The sequence below is a fragment of the Bombus bifarius genome, unplaced genomic scaffold (genome assembly GCF_011952205.1).
Source record: "Bombus bifarius isolate JDL3187 unplaced genomic scaffold, Bbif_JDL3187 scf7180000007996, whole genome shotgun sequence".
Lineage (NCBI taxonomy): Eukaryota > Metazoa > Arthropoda > Insecta > Hymenoptera > Apidae > Bombus > Bombus bifarius.
The window spans coordinates 6,432,447-6,449,498 of record NW_022884376.1 but is presented as its reverse complement, the minus strand read 5'-3'; the positions used below and the strand labels follow the sequence as shown (position 1 = coordinate 6,449,498).

The 17,052-nt window shown below is 33.2% G+C and overlaps 4 protein-coding genes and 1 long non-coding RNA gene across 9 annotated transcripts; 4 read left to right on the top strand and 1 right to left on the bottom strand.

Moving 5' to 3' along the window:
* The first annotated feature begins 527 nt into the window (after positions 1-527).
* On the top strand, positions 528-8,362 carry LOC117205972 (protein obstructor-E). Of its 2 annotated transcripts, none has more exons than XM_033444858.1 (4): positions 528-751; positions 3,152-3,553; positions 4,187-4,400; positions 8,054-8,362. In XM_033444858.1, the coding sequence occupies exons 1-4, from the start codon at positions 712-714 to the stop codon at positions 8,115-8,117; spliced, it is 720 nt and encodes a 239-aa protein (XP_033300749.1). In that variant the 5' UTR covers positions 528-711; the 3' UTR covers positions 8,118-8,362. The 2 variants fall into 2 exon arrangements, with proteins under 2 accessions (XP_033300749.1, XP_033300748.1); XM_033444857.1 differs by lacking the exon at positions 8,054-8,362 and adding an exon at positions 6,101-6,516.
* Positions 8,363-8,927: 565 nt separating this feature from the next.
* On the top strand, positions 8,928-13,889 carry LOC117206102 (NADPH:adrenodoxin oxidoreductase, mitochondrial). Its single transcript, XM_033445109.1, has 5 exons — positions 8,928-9,189; positions 12,009-12,147; positions 12,205-12,423; positions 12,499-12,714; positions 12,787-13,889. Exons 2-5 carry the CDS (start codon positions 12,028-12,030, stop codon positions 13,612-13,614), a joined length of 1,383 nt encoding a protein of 460 aa, XP_033301000.1. The 5' UTR covers positions 8,928-9,189; positions 12,009-12,027; the 3' UTR covers positions 13,615-13,889.
* On the top strand, positions 9,189-11,745 carry LOC117206100 (cap-specific mRNA (nucleoside-2'-O-)-methyltransferase 2). The gene is made up of 3 exons (XM_033445104.1): positions 9,189-10,844; positions 10,934-11,486; positions 11,560-11,745. Exons 1-3 carry the CDS (start codon positions 9,429-9,431, stop codon positions 11,655-11,657), a joined length of 2,067 nt encoding a protein of 688 aa, XP_033300995.1. The 5' UTR covers positions 9,189-9,428; the 3' UTR covers positions 11,658-11,745.
* A 235-nt stretch (positions 13,890-14,124) lies between the features above and the next one.
* LOC117206103 lies at positions 14,125-14,367 on the bottom strand. The gene is made up of 2 exons (XR_004487334.1): positions 14,278-14,367; positions 14,125-14,196 (listed from the first exon to the last, which is right to left on the bottom strand). It is a non-coding gene; the product is annotated as an uncharacterized LOC117206103 (long non-coding RNA).
* On the top strand, positions 14,210-17,037 carry LOC117206101 (tRNA-splicing endonuclease subunit Sen2). Of its 4 annotated transcripts, none has more exons than XM_033445105.1 (5): positions 14,210-14,375; positions 15,420-15,514; positions 15,598-16,459; positions 16,550-16,710; positions 16,802-17,037. In XM_033445105.1, the coding sequence occupies exons 1-5, from the start codon at positions 14,225-14,227 to the stop codon at positions 16,961-16,963; spliced, it is 1,431 nt and encodes a 476-aa protein (XP_033300996.1). In that variant the 5' UTR covers positions 14,210-14,224; the 3' UTR covers positions 16,964-17,037. The 4 variants fall into 4 exon arrangements, with proteins under 4 accessions (XP_033300996.1, XP_033300999.1, XP_033300998.1 ...); XM_033445108.1 differs by lacking the exon at positions 14,210-14,375 and adding an exon at positions 14,491-14,700; XM_033445107.1 differs by lacking the exon at positions 14,210-14,375 and adding an exon at positions 14,880-15,150.
* Positions 17,038-17,052: the final 15 nt, after the last annotated feature.

Below are 17,052 nucleotides of genomic sequence, written 5' to 3'. Positions count from 1 at the left end.
AATTTTTGGATGCTCGTCGACTGATGGAACAAAGCGAACCTTCACGATTTTTATCGCCAAATGAATTTTGAGGCGGTTCGCGTGAAAACCAGCCTGGATCGAAACTGGTCCCGCGAGTATTCAAACAACGGCCAAGAACAAAAGTCGAAAAATAAGGTAAAGCAGTAGAAAAAGAACGGATTCGTAGAGGTACGGATGATATTGGGGATAAAAAATTATTTTAGCATTTAAGGCAGTAGGATGGGGCAAAACGGATGAGCACTGGGGAGAAGGGGACGGGGAAGAAAGAACGTGGCAGACGTTATTACCGGGCCTCTGTTAAGTCTTTGGATGGCATTTTCAGTGGAGGAGAATAAAGGAAAAAGGAAAGGGAGATCGGGTTGGCGAAAAAGAGAAAGAGAGGGCGTGAGAGGGAGAGAAGAAACGTGGCGAGGTATAGACGTTACCTCTTCTTGAAGTGACGAGGAGAAGAGAAGGAGGTTCTACAAGGAGGTGGAAGAGGAACAACACGTGACCAATGACTTATATAAAGGTGGAGAACGACAGGGCGCAAACACAGAGTTCTCTCTGCGCGGTGGAGCCTGTGCACGCAAATTGTGATAATAGTTTTTTTTTTCCCCTCTTAAATAAATAATCAAATTTTGTTACCGCCACTCGGGAGAGAAGAGTAATCCGATCTCTGTACCACGCGGGACACACGCATTCGTAACCATGAGGACGTACTACGTGATAGCTGCCATTCTGATCGCCGGTACGTACCCGAAATAAACGCGAGATACGAGCAGGAGGATATAAGAGGGTGGAGAATAGAGAAAATGGAAATGTTATCGAGGAGAAAGAAACGGGGGAGGAAAGTGTTACTCGAGGACGATCACGATCATTTTATCGGAAGTGGAGGACCTAAGTGTGTGACATATGCCTGTGGATCGGGAAGAGAGTGCACTCTTCTTTCGTCGCGATTGTCACGATAAACACGATACTTGTCGTTTCACGAAACGAATAAACGAAATGGTCGGAAAAGCCTGTGTACGAAATCGTTAATTCAATGTTTTACGAGCATCGTTAACATATTTCTTTGAACCCGGTATCTTGTTAACGTAAATCTTGAAATTTGTACACGATCGGTATATTAACATAGATTTATTCATTTTCGATGAATTTCTCTCGAACAGAAAGTTTATTCCTCGTGTGTTTAATATTGGAATTTTATCGATGCTTGAAAAGTGTTTTATCTGTAATTTCATCTGTAAATTGGAGTACTGTATCCATCTTACCATATTTTTTAACAGAATATCTACCATAAAGAATATAAAGCAGGTCGATTTAATATGCGATTGATAACCAGGAAAAAACCTACTTGCAAATCTTTAAATACCCCCAGTAACTCTAATTTCTACGTCTGACCAGTACAAGCTACCAGTACAACCAATATCGCGTATCAAAATATTCCCGTTAACACCGCGTACTAGTAAAATATCTAGAAACTTCTCTGCATTTCCCTTTACTCTATCGCTCTTCGCGTACGATCGTAGATCGGAGAATACCCACTGTACAAATGACGTGCCAACAATTTGAAAATAGTTATCGAAGACGGTTATTATCGACTTTCTCGGTGTTCCAAACGAAACATACCGTTGAAACGAGATCGAAAGGCGTGTTCAATTTCCGTGCAAAGAGAAACCTTCTCGACACGCGTTTCCATTCTTTTTTCCTCCCCTTCCCTGGGTTCCTCTGGCTGCAACAGGATAACCTTGGCCCAGATCTTGACCCTTCTTTTTATCATCCACTACCATCGCGATCGAGCACAAAAATTCACTCTTGGGGGCCAAAGAGTTAAAAAGTTTATAAAACGACCAACGTACATACGTTCTACGGCCAACGATATCGTGAGCGGTTCCGATTACGGGGCTACTTTGTCGGATTCGAGACGCGACTTTTGATAGCCGGATCGGTCCCGAGAAAAATGAAAGTGAACATGCAACGCACACGAGATCGAGAGGGTCGCGAGCTTGTAGTATAGGCGAAATTACAGAGGACGAAAAGTGTATGCGTGTACGTGAGAGAGAGAGAGAGAGAGAACACACACATACGAAAGGGAAACGTGTAGAGGAGAATCGAGTGAACGGGATGCTGGGAGGGCCCAGTCACGAGTCGTGTTGGTGTTGCGGCTGCTGCTGGGTCTGGCTCTAGACCCCAAAGTGAAAGCGCCTGGCGAAAGTCACTTTGTGTCCTTACATAAGACGTTTAGGTTATTCAGACATCATATGCCACGAGAAAAGAACAACAGATTATTAGGGGTAATTTCTAGCCTGAAGACAATACGCGACAAAAAGGCAGCATTACCATCGATAATAAATACCTGAAACGGTGTCGACGATCCATACACATTCTCCCTGCCATGCTTTTCCCTCCTGAAACGCGATTAGAAATGTGAAGGGAGGGGCGCAGGGAAGGTATAGAGCTAGATGAAGGAAGTGGAAGAAGATGCTCGCAACGATGGGGATTAGCGTCTTGCGGTCGACGATCAATTTTATTGTTTAATCTTCTCTCGAAAGCAATATCCATCAAACGGTAAAATTGAACGCGATTACCACGATCCCTGGCACGATTAAAGCGTTATATCGGGTGTAACCGCAAAACACATTTTTCTCAACGGATCATTCCCGTCTTGAAAACTTTAGCTACGATTAGACGATTTCAACGCAGAAATATCCAATTTAGGATTATTTAAAGGAATAAATAGTTGGTTTATAGTTGTACTATAACCATCGACGCAATTGAAAGTTGACTCCGGTAATTGGCTTGGTATTTCGAATTACAGCGACTGCCTTTAACTTGACTGACATTTGCTCGTTGTTAGTTTTACTACTTGAACAACCTTCTTTACGATTGCTTCAAAAATTAATCGATATTTCTACATTCGCCGCTATATAGGTATAGTAAAACACGACTTTCCTAAACCATTTCTAATGCAAGGTCGAGTAATACAAGGAACGACAAGAATTTCCTTGTTTGTTTCGCTATTACAGCGACATTCCTTGCGACTGCTCTCTATATAAAAAACGAGCGAAATTTTCACATTGATTAGATTATCCTCTCTACTTTTCTCCGATTTCACGTTAATAATAATAATACATTTTTTCAACTGCAGGCACAACCGCCCAAGAATCGTTCAAATGCCCAGACGATTTTGGTTTCTATCCTCATCATATATCCTGCGACAAATATTGGAAATGCGATAACAACGTCGCGGAATTGAAAACTTGCGGCAACGGACTCGCCTTCGACGCAAGCGACAGCAAGTTCCTCACTGAAAATTGCGACTACCTCCACAACGTAGATTGCGGAGACAGGACACAGCTCGAACCAGCGATTAGCACGCCGCATTGTCCTCGCCTCTACGGTATCTTCGCCGACGAAAAGAAATGCGACGTATTTTGGAATTGCTGGAACGGAGAGGCTTCCAGATACCAGTGCAGTCCTGGACTCGCTTACGACCGTGAAGCCAGAGTCTGTATGTGGGCCGATCAAGTACCTGAATGCAAGAACGAAGGTATGTTCCGATACTTCTTTACGTGATCCTACATCGAACACTCCTTTTTTTGTCGTTTAAATTGTCTTTATAAGGATATCTTTCTTGTTGTCAATTTGGTTTGATCCTATTCAGATTTTTTGGTGATTTTGAGTTAACTGAATTCCAGAAAAACACCAAGGAAATCCTTTTGCATGGATTGATATGTTTTTAATCGTCGTATAATTTTCCTGTCCTTCGATTTTAACGTCTTCCATAAAGAAACTTTATAAATTATTAGAATCTGTACTCTCTTCGAACTAATACAAATACGTTGCAAGACTTTCACTGAAAATCAATTAACTATCGACGATCCTTGTTTCTCCTTGAAACGATATTATATTATTCGTTGGTTGCGTTGCTCATCGTTCGATACGTGCAGTGATACCTGGCGATTTATTCCCACGCGCATCCTGTATTTCCTTGCGCGGTATCCTCTTAATTCGCGTGGCACGATTCAAAGTCGTAGCCTTATTTCGCCATTCACCGGCTTCTTCCACTTGGCCCTTGGTGGTGTTTCATGGCCTGTACGATCGCGAACCAAGTAGCTATGGCGACGCGACACCTTTCTCTCTTCCATCACATCATACTCTATGCGTTTATCGCGTTACACAGAGGTCGCAGGAGGTTTCACGTGTCCGGCCGCGGGCGAAGTGAGCGGAGCATCCGGCAGCTTCAGCAGACACGCCCATCCTGAGGACTGCAGAAAATATTACATATGTCTGGAAGGTATCGCTAGGGAATACGGTTGCCCGATCGGAACTGTCTTCAAGATCGGCGACGCCGATGGCAGCGGTGCCTGCGAAGACCCCGAAGACGTCCCTGGATGGTAAGTCAATTTTCCCCTTTTATTGTAATTATCTCTTGTATAATTATTTCTTCTATTATAGTTAGACTGCGACTGTTTACACATTTCTGAGAGATTTAAAAGAGGTTCACAAATTTACGTGAATGTAGTTAATATGCAAAAATACATAAAATATCTCATTTAAATTACTCGATATAATATTTAATAGGTGAAATAAATTCCTACTGAGATTTCATTTCATAAAAATATGAATTTGCATGAATATCCGCAGTCTAATTATAGTGTAGTTCACCGTTTAACGTTAATAACTTCATTTGTTAATCTTTCATCTTTCTAAATCGTTTTAATCGATTAATTTGTTTGGGAATGAAATCGGAAGAACAATCTTTGTTTTTCGATTTTTCAACTCTGTAATTTGATTTAGTTGATATTAAACGGAAGCCAAAAACAAAAGTAGGGAATTTCCATTTTCAATTCTATGATAAATTGCTTGAGTACTTTCCAAATACGTTAGGGACCTTGTGACAAAGTTACAGGAAGGAATTTGTGGTGCTATGAAACACGTTATTGGAATAAGAGAAAATGCATTCCTGAACATAGTATATTCAAATGTCTGCACGAATAGATTGTCATTAACAAAGTTTCCTTCGCTTACAACAACGAAAAAAATGTCCTTGTTTTTACAAGTAGATCGTAAATTTCCTTGTATACTTTTTGTCGCCCCAAGCTTTGAGTAATAGCGTTAAAAAGAGTTAAGAAGGGAGACTGTCACGTAAATTTAAACAGATCAGGAAGCTTTGCGACTAGGTGTTACGTAAAGGCAAATTCTGGATAAACCAGATAGAGCCACGGTGATTATAGTCTTTAAAACTTAGCCGCATAGTTAAAAGTTCGTAAGATATTTCACCTTTTTCGAGTGACGTAATTAAACGGATATTCACGGTACACCTTGCTCTCATAACGGGTAGATAGGTTTTGCGTAACAGCCACCCAAATGTTGGTAACATAATATTTATATAATCGTTCTTGGGGACAGGAATAACGTGTGTGAAAGCCATATAATCGAAACGTGTTAAAGGTATAAGTAGATGTTAATTTGCTCGTTGAAAAACAAGTAAACATTAGTGAAGATAGTAAAGGCGACGATCTTGTATCATTCATGAACATACAAAACATAAGGTACCCAGTAAATACTTTTATGTACTATTTTGTTTGTATTACCTTCTCTTTTAATTACCCCGATGAATACTACGAAACATTTTGAATGAAACGTACGTTTCGATGATGGACGAATATTATCAGGGTAACAATAAATATCGTTAATTAACAACAGTTTCTAACATATGTAATTAATTAATATAATATCTATAATTTGTAATGGTATCGTTCTATTGAAATTACTTGATGTACTTTGTCGGGAAATGTAATGCTATAAATACCCATTACGGAACCTTTCCATACCTGAACGGATAATATACATATAAATGACGCTCAAAAGTATTCGTTCGATATCGTATTCGTAACACACATTTTCGGGAACGGGCTATACAACGCGTCTTCTAAGCACGCACGCACCGCGTACTAAACAGATCCGGTCGCGTAATCACTCCTTCTCACGTACACGTGATTAACTGTAAAAAAAAAAGACACGAGGCTGCACGCGAGGTAGCACGTCATGCATGTCCTAACTCCCGGATTTTTCCCGGTGTTCTGCTTCACAGTGAGGATTACTACGGTGACCTGGATCTAAAGAGCATCAGGAAGAGCGAGCTGCTTGCCGGAATTCAAAATTCAGGCGAGACCAGGAAGCCTCCTCAAGGCAAACCAAGGCCCCCATCGGCACCTGCGAGGCCCAACGCACCCCTTCAAGAATAATTTCTAATCTATCTCCCCTCTCTTGATTCCCCCATCTGGTCCCTCTCATCTTCTTTCCTCTCCTCTCCTCTCCTCCTTTCTTCACCTCTTTCACGTTTCACCATTCTCCAAATACCCTTACCAGAACTCTCCTTCGCCTACTTTTCTATTACACCACACATATGCAGAAACAATGACACACGCGTATACAGACATAAACACACCTAGCCGAACAGAACAATCTCGAACGAACGATCCTGATGTTCGATATTTCGAAATATATATAATAGCGCCAGGAGCCAAAAGTGTTAATCGGTTACGTTCGTTTCTTGCGTTCCCATTCGAGCCAAATTTTTCTACATACGTACGACCGACCTCTGTATATCCGGTTATAGCTTCGTATTCGATGATTTGACTCGGATCCCGGAGGAATTGCACGATTAGAAATCCGTGAGATGTTTCTTCCGAGGACTGGGGAGTAGCGAGGAGAGTAAATGTCAAATTCCTGCACCCGCGTTGACGTTCATCCGTGTGCCTCGATGCCGACGCGATGGCAACGCGCGATTAGCTAGTAATTCTCCACGCGTTGCTTTTAAGAAACGTTCAACCGAACAATATTATTGCCAATATCATTGTCGATATTTAAGGTTCTCAACGTTGTATTCACAGTATATATCGATCGTCTAGAGGATCTCTTCCGCACGATAACGTCAAGAACCTCAAATATTGACAATAATATTGACGATATACTGATCGTCTGAATGCTCCTTTACAGTTCTTGTTCTCGGTCGTGTAATTATTTAAACAAGGAATTGCATCGGGTAATATGGTGGAAATGATTAAAGGACTGATCTTACCTCCGTCAACGCGTGGAAAAGTAATTAAAATCTACGAATATCGTCTATCTATCCTCGATGTTTGCCTATCTTCGTTCCGCATCAGGCACTTCGATGATCAAAATTGAGACACGTATTCTATATATTGAAATTCGAATTGATAATAATTCGAGTGACAATCGTATCGTCTCATCGATAACTTCTATCATTCTTTCTTGCCTCTTATCATCATTTAGCCACTTTGTTTCTCCTTCGTATTTGCTGTTCACACCCCCTTCGCTATCGTAAGACATACGATTTAAAACGGAAACGGCGGCAAGCTCGTTAATCACGATCTGTGTATCGTCTAAATCGCAACATGTTCACTGAATCTGGTTCTGAGAAACGGAAATTCGATGAAAAAGTTCAGTGGATGAGGAGTTCTTCTTTCGAAATTTTCTCAATTCGAGCTTACCTCCACACACTCTTGGCCTCGGTCAAGTATGCTTGCGTAAGCTAGACTCGTCCGTATATTTTTAAGTAATGTGAAAAATTCGTAAAATAAAAGGAACAAAAATTCGTAAAAAAAAAAGTGGTTTATGTGCTTCTCAAAACCCTAATCTCTCATCCTATCACGTAAACGTTCTTCGTGTTTGCTTGTTTTTTTGGAAATTTATTGTTGTAATTCTAACTCTTGCATGTTTGTTAAAACTATAACAAATTTCATATGGTGAATTTTGTGAATGTATTAAACACTACAAACACTTTATCGTAATTACCTAATGCACTAAATATATTTATGATGCATCTATGGAAAGATATAATTCATTGATATATAATCGAAGATGTGAAATTCAATATTCTGCAACAAATCATATTGTAAGTCACTTAACGTATTAATTTCTCCCTTTTTTATAATTTTGTTTCCCTATTAAACCATATAAAGGGTATTTTTATAACTTCAAGTATGCATTTAAGTATACTTATAAATAATAAATTTCATAGCGAAGACTACTATGGCGATGTGGATCTGAAGGCATTGCGGAAATTGGGATACAAGAAAAAGTGACAGGACGACAAACGCGCAAAATCCAAATAATTTTAATCAACATTTAGAACTAATCAGAAGATTTTGGAATTCGTAGAAATCGATTAATTTCCTGTATCTTCTGATCAATTAAAATAATGAAGAATCGCATGACATGTATTTCGCTTAAAATCATTTGCATCATCATTTATGTATATCCGTTGATGTTACAATACATAACTGTAATATACGTTGCTATGTAAATAAATTACTATTATTAAAAAATATTTTGTATGTTACATTATCATATATGTAATTTTATATAAAGTGCGAGAAGCAAAACACAAATATTTCACATCGTTCGGTGTCTGTCATTGCATCAACAAATTTTTTACAGCAAAGATATATTAAAAAATTTACTAAACACATAAACATATAAATATATACTAAAAGGTCAGCCGTATGTTTTCAAATTATACCGTGCAGTTTTAATCTGGTTGGATTATAACTGATGTCGAGATGAATTCATCACCCTATAAGTATAGTACATTATAATCTTGAAGTGATCTTGAACTTAAAAATTTAAGTTCGATTCTATCATACCAATAAATTTCAACATTGAAATAATATTGTAACGCCTCGTGCAAGAAAATGCGAGAAAATTGTAAAATATTATTTATGAAATAAAATTTACAAAGTATTCATAAAGTACTAATAAAATATTTACATTAAATTATCTAATTTTATGTTTAATTTTACCTTATCTTCATTTTATATCTTGTCTTATAAGCTATAATGTATGTTTCAATTTCCGTTGAAATAAAGTATTTATACGTAGGTATATATTTACATACGTTACTAGTCTATGTTGATCTTAAGTGTTATTTAAATTATGTAGTTATATATTATAGAACATATAATAAATTATATCTATACGTGGTTATTTTGAAATATTAATTAAGTACGTCAAACTGTGAAGTAAAAATAGTGTTAACAATGTATAAATATTATAGTGTAGTATTTTTATAGCTTTTATGAAACGAAATAATATAATTTCTTTTGTCAATTTTGTTAACTAGATAAAATATTGTACTCATTTTCATGCTGTAAAAAGGTGAGGATTAATTGCATCTGTCAAAAATAAGAGATCAGCCAAAACAATTACATACGAAAATCTTAACCTCAAATCTTCGAAAAAAAATCAATTCTTTTTAAAAGATTAAGTATTACATATTTATAATTCTAATTTTGTTATACGCACACGTACACATTCCTACTTTATATTTTAAATTTATCTAAAAGCAATTATATAAAATTATATGAATAAGCCTAAATCAATGACTTGATTTAATAATGGAAGCAAAGGCATATGATTTAGAAAAACAGCAGGTATTACTTACAAATAACGATCATGTAAATAATTTATTTAATAAACATTTTTCTATTGTAAACAATGAATGCTATACACTGCCTGAACCAACAACAATGTTTAAAGATTGCCCATGGACAATCGATGAATTACAAGAGATAAAAAATGAATTGAATGCTACAAAGAATTGTTTAAATAATTATGATATTGATCAATGGCAATTACATACAAGAGAAAGAAACAGTGCACAAAAAGTTATCATGCAATTGAGAACCCATATTCAACCAGAACTTTTAACTCAAGCATGGTGTAAATTCTATGAAATAGTATCGTCATTTCCTTTAATACCAGTGGATTACATTCGTGCAAATGATACATGCTTTAGATCTATCCATTTATGCGAAGCACCTGGAGCTTTTATTACATCTTTAAATCATTGGTTAAAAACAAATGTTCCTGATATTAAATGGGACTGGCTTGCTATGACCTTAAATCCATATTACGAGGGTAATTCAGCATCTATAATGATTGATGATGATAGATTCATAAGACATACATTAGACCATTGGTTTTTTGGAGAAGATAATACTGGAAATCTTTTGAATTTAAAGAACTTAAATAAACTTGTAAAATTATCAGAATCACATTGTAATATATTTTTAATTACTGCTGACGGTAGTGTGGACTGTACAGATGTTCCGGCAGAACAAGAAAATGTTCTACTACATTTGCATTTTTGTGAAACTGTAGCTGCCTTACAATTATTATCTACTGGAGGCAGTTTTTTATTAAAAATTTTTACTATTTTCGAGTGTAATACAGTTTGCCTGATTTACCTATTATCTTGTTGTTTTACTAATGTCAGTATAACAAAGCCAGCAACGAGCAAAGAAGGAAATTCAGAAATGTATGTTGTATGTACAAACTTTAAGGGACCAACATTTATCTCACCTTATTTAGAAAAACTCAGAGAACATTACGAATATGGTCCTAAACAAGCAATTTTTAATAAATGTGATATTCCATGTACATTTATGGAAAGAATTATACTATGCAGTGAATTTTTTAAATTTCGACAATGCCTAGTCATAGCAAATAATATTATTTCATTTAACTCTGATAATTCTGAAATGTTACAAAACATAAAACAAATTCAATGTATGGTTGCTGACAGATATATAAAAATGTATAACATAAAAAAATTAGAAATAGGGCAAATCATAGGAAATGCTATTATATCGTCTAATTATATCAGCACCAATCAACATAAAAAATCATTACAAGGGTCATACAATGAACGTTGTGAAAAACAACATTTGGCACCTATAGGTCGAATAGAAAGTTTTTGCAATGATTTTAATAAAATTGAGATCCATGTATCATCTGATGAAATCATAAATGTAAGCTGCTTTTTATCATTTCTTAGTACATTATACCTTCTGAATATAAATTTTTTTCATAATATAAATTAAACTCTTATTTCTTATAGTACAACTTTACTGAGTTCCCAGAGAAGTTACAAATTCGTTCTGGAAAAGTATTTCATAAAATAGGTAGTTCTAAATTTTGTAACAGAATTGCTTTAAAAATAAAAAATGGTGTTGATGATATTCTTATTAAAATGAATTTCAAGATACAATTTCCTTCTCTAGAAAGTATAGAAAAAGTAAAAAATGAAATGCTTTGTGAACCAAGACATGAAGTTTTAATTTTTCAATATACGGATATTTATGATAGCCACAAAATAATCACAGAAATATACAATACATTACAAAAACTTGACATTGGAGCAACATTAGTTTTATTTGGCTATTCATTGCTTACTCATCTTAGTATTGAACTGCTTTATCTTATAAGTTATGCTTTCAAATCATTGAAAGTTACAGTTTGTGACGATATAGGATTGAAAATCACACTATATCATTATAATTATAATCTTAAAGTATTACAATTCTTAAGTGAAATTAATGCTGCTTCTCTTGAAGCTCAAAAACAAGAGAAAGCTATTTTGGAAATAATTTCTTCATCAGCATTCTATGAAGGTAAAACAAACTATATTAATGTATCCCAACTATAGTCTTACAATATTATATTTCATATTATTTGCATTTCTAGGATGTAATTTGTGCTTCTCAGCAGAGCATCTTAATCATTGGATACTAAAAACATATTTTAATTACATATTACATACATTAAAAAAAGATACAAATTGAAACAGCATTTCATAAAGTCAACATATTCCACAAAATACCAAAGTTGTATCAAATTTTTTATGTAATAAAATGAACATATATCTGCTTATAGTGTATGCTTCCTTTCCATAGCCATAATATAAGATTTGAAAATTAATTTGATATTACATAGTGATGAACCTATATAAATATGAAGTGTGAATATAACAAATTTATAATTATGTATAAATTTTAATTTTAATTTCTAAATATATTATTTAAAACAACAATCAGATTCAAAATGAAAATCCGTGGTTGCCTCTTTTTAAAAAAATGTTATATAGTAATATATTTATTAAACATAGTTTTATTTTTTACGATACAACTTTCTAGATCAGTACAAGTGTTTACTATGAAATTTGGTGAAATCTACAATTATGTTCGTTTATTTTCAACTCAACATATTGTACCAAAAGTGTGTATTATTGGTGCAGGGCCAGCAGGATTTTATGCTGCACAACAGTTATTAAAGGTATGTATAACATTCAATATATTAGAATAATATTGTAATGATATAATGTTGATACAGACAAACGCTAATGTAAGAGTGGATATATTAGAGAAGTTACCAGTACCATATGGTCTAGTACGTTTTGGTGTAGCACCAGATCATCCAGAAGTGAAGAATGTTATTCATACTTTTGAGAAAACTGCATCTAACCCACGTTTTCAATTTATAGGAAATGTCAATGTAGGAAAAGATGTTACTATAAAGGAATTGCAAGAAATTTATCATGCAGTTTTATTAGTATGTATAATAAAAATGCAACTATCCTTATTTAACTTAATAGTTAATATTAACAATTACTTGCTTATATTTTAGACATATGGTGCAGAAGAGGATAAACTATTGAATATACCTGGGGAAAATTTAAATAATATAGTATCGGGACGACGATTTGTTGGTTGGTATAATGGAGTACCAGCAGATAGTAATTTAAATATTAATTTAAATGTAGAAGAAGCTGTTGTGTTGGGACAAGGTAATGTTGCTATAGATATTGCAAGAATTTTGCTAACACCAGTAGATAAATTAAAGGTATGTTTTAAGTTTTTCATAAAATGTATTTTATAATATATTTTTAATTTATTTATAAGTCTGCCTTTTTAGAATACTGATATAACATCATTTGCATTGGAAAAATTATCACAAAGTAAAATACGTAAAGTATCATTAATAGGAAGAAGAGGTCCATTACAAGCAGCATTTACAATTGCAGAACTCAGGGAAATATTAAAATTAGATGGCTGTAGGAGTTATTGGCGTGCAGATGATTTTATAAATGTAAAACAAGTAATTAACACTTTAGCAAGACCACGGAAAAGATTAACTGAACTCATGGTAGAATATTTAGAAAAAACATCCTTAAATACAGGAACAATGGCAAAAGAATTATATCCAATATTTTTAAGAAGTCCCATAGAATTTTTAGGTTCGGATAGTATACATAGTATTAAACTATCAATAAATAAACTTGAAGGTAATGACATACGAGCACAATTTGCTGTACCTACTGGATTATTCGAAGAAATTGAATGTGGTATAGCATTTCGTAGCATTGGTTATAAGTCTATTCAAATAGATGCATCAATACCATTTGACACAGAAATTGGTCGTATTAAAAATATAGCAGGTAAAGTTCAAGATAAACTTTATACTGCAGGTTGGGCTGGAACAGGTCCTGTAGGAGTTATATTATCAACAATGACAAATGCATTTCAAATTGGTATGTTAATGAATAAAGAATTATCAATTACAGAAAATAAACCAGGTTTCATAGGTTTATCTAAAATACTGGAGCAAAAAGGAATACCCATAGTTTTATATAATGATTGGAAAAAAATTGATAAAGTAGAATGTGAAAGAGGAAAAACATTAGGGAAGCCAAGGGAAAAGATAGTTGATATAAATGAAATGTTAGAGATTGCCTTAAGATAATAAATGTAACAAATGTATGACAATTGTTTACAAAGAAAAAAACTTCTTTTAGTTTTTAATAATTTTCAATATGCTTACTTATTAATTTTATTCCATTTTTTGAATTTCAATTTTACTTTAATAAAAAAGCTTTAGATTAAAGATTTTGTACCTATAAATATAATCATATAGTATTACTTTAATTGTAAGCAATTCATTATAATAACTTAATTATTTATACTATAAATATATTTTCACAAACATATTTCAAATAAATAAATTTTTGATGTTTTAAATATTTTATTTAGTTATATAATATAAATGTGAACCACATGCATTATTTAATATAAATCAAAATTATGTTGGTTACATATAAGCTGAATTTAATCACTTAAATATTTGATTTATTTATTATTAAATGTAAAATCTCCTGAGGATAAAGTTACAATATTTCCAGAGCCACATGCAACAATAGAAATTAGTATTTTTCATGATTATTTCTTTCATGAAATTTCAGTCTCCATAATTTTCTTAAATAAATATTTATTTGTGATATATTAATAAGTATACCATTCCCCTCATTTAATCTGGAAATATTTGCGTCTGAAATATACATATATAATGTTTAATCATGCTCAATCAACAGGTGATAAAATTAAACAATATAAATTTTTCTGTTCCTACGCAAAATTGTTTAACTTCTGAGAGCTCAAATGAAAGTTTATTAACAGAAATGAGTACGAAGACCACTGATAAACATTGGAGAAATTCAGTCAAATTTTGTACGTTCCACAAATTACCGCTTCTGGCGGTTAAAATGCCGAACTATACGCACATTGGCGGTTAAAATGCCGAACTATACGCACATTTCTTCCATTGTTTTGAAAGAAAAAACAAAATATACATTCGTTCATAGTGTTGGTACCGGAGCATAGAGCATAGAGCATAGAGTGTATAGAGATATCCGAAAGCAGACAGTATGGGATTGGATAGTATAATAGAACGAATAACTAACAAGATTTTTAAATTACTTTAAAGTATTCTGATTTATTGAAACTCTAGCGGTGAAATGATGGAACTAATCTCTTTATAATGAAATTAAAAAATGTAATCACGGTTTACAATGCGAATTCTGAGCCGCTTAGGATCTAATTAAAGCTTTAACTCTGAGAAATATTCTTTGTATAACATTATTCCCCTTTCTTACATACTTAATTAATTATATGTAATGAAGGCAAAGCGTCCTATTTCGTGCATAGTGATGCCATCTACGTCAAGGCAAGTCAATGGCACTAACAGCAAGCAAAAATTTTAACTGATAAAAGTGATAGATGGCATCACAATGCCCTTCCTGTTTTTTATTTAAAATTTTATAAACAGTAATTTTAAAAAATATATATTTATTTTATGCTAGATTCAACACAAAAAACACATTAATTATCCTGTGTCGTGTCTTTTTTTGCAAAGGAGGAATAAAAACTATTGCTTCAAATTCGAAAATTCTGTACTGGAAGACACTTTGTTACGTTGATGACAAGTTTAAAAACTTCGTATTAAGTAATAAGTTACGATATTAATAAAAAATTATTAATACAAAGCAAAATCTGTGTTGCCGTAATACATACCTATGCATAGAGTTCTAAATGGGGAATGGATTAACCTATACTATAAAAATAATAAATTTAAGAAAACTCGCAATATAAAATGTTTGATTATTGTTATATAGTTTAGTATTATCAAATATAATCACAAAATGAATTTACGAGAACCAAAGAAAAAACGACGTGTGAAATTAACAGAACAATTACCACTTCCTATTGTGATAGGTAATCAGGATGAATGGACTACATATACTGCTCATCTCACCGATTTAGGATCTTGTATAATTGATCCAAATGAAATTGTTGCAATACATTCTATGGTAATCATCATCTACAAATAAATATCTATACATGTAACCATATAAATTTCCATTTCCTATATTTAATATTATTATCCATATAGGGCTTTTTTGGAAAAGGTTCTTTGTCACGTGGCTTTCCTTCATTTGGCAAAACACAATATGGAGCTCCTCCAGTTATAAGAAACAGACAATGGCTTCGTAGACAGGAATGGTTAAAACAATTTAATGAACTTAGCATGGAACCTAATAGCACACAAACAAATCCAGAAGAAAACAAGTGTGAAATTATTATTATGAACACTTATTCTACAAGTACTAATGACGATGATGTTGAATTATTGTCAGCGAAAATCAGTCCAAAACAAAATAATCCAGATATAATTGAAATAGATACAAACTCTGCTCATTTAGATGAAAAACACAAAAAAAATCAACAAACTGATGAAGAGTTAGAAGTAGATGGTACAATTTCAAATTCCACAAAAGAGGATGATGCATTGATTATTATAGAAAACAAATCTAACAAACAGTGTAACAATATTGATAATAATCAAAAAGGATCCATTGAAAATGAAGAGAAGTCTCCTTCAAGTTTTAGTTTAAAAGAAAATGATATATGTTTTACTGAAAATAATTTAGATGTTCAAAACAAATTACTTGTCTTACCAGATAGTGACTCAGAAACTGAAAATTATTTACAAAAAATTAAACCTAAAATTGAATGTGACAGTTTTCCTATTCAAGAAACTCTTCATCTTACATTTGAAGAAACATTTTTTCTTTTGTATGGTTTAGGTTGTTTAAATTTAATAGACTTTGATGGTAATTTATTAGATATTGATAGTGCATGGCATATTTTCTGCAAAACTGATAAAAATTTTATATCAAAGTATGTTGTATATCATTACTTTCGAAGCAAAGGGTGGGTAGTAAAACCTGGACTTAAATATGGTGGAGATTTTTGTAAGTACTGTACTCTTTTTATTATTAGTTATAAATTTTGAATAATTCATCAAATCGATCTTATGAGATGAGTATTTTTTAATATTTTAGTATTATATAAACAAGGACCACCATTTTATCATGCATCTTACATTGTAATAATAGACACTTTGGATAGTGATACCTTAATCACAGATCAAGATAAACGTATGCATAAATTAACATGGAATAGTTTATTAGGACTGGAAAGATTATCAGAAACTACTGCAAAGGTAATTCAGTAACAATATTTTATATATGTTTATTTTAATATCATTTGTAAATTTAACACATTTTATATTCTATATTCTATTTTTAATATAGGAAATATTATTTGCACAAGTTTTGTGGCCATCTTCAGCTTTGCAAACATCTGATTCATTAAATGTGGATCTGCTTTCTGAATTTTCTGTGAGAGAATTATTGTGGCGAAGATGGAATCCTAAACATAAAGATATAGAAGAGGAAGATGATGATTCATATTGATTTGATATTTAACATGTTTATTATTGTTGTAAATGTATACATGTATAAATCTAGAACCATTGTTTTTCTATATATTTACGCTTAATTGT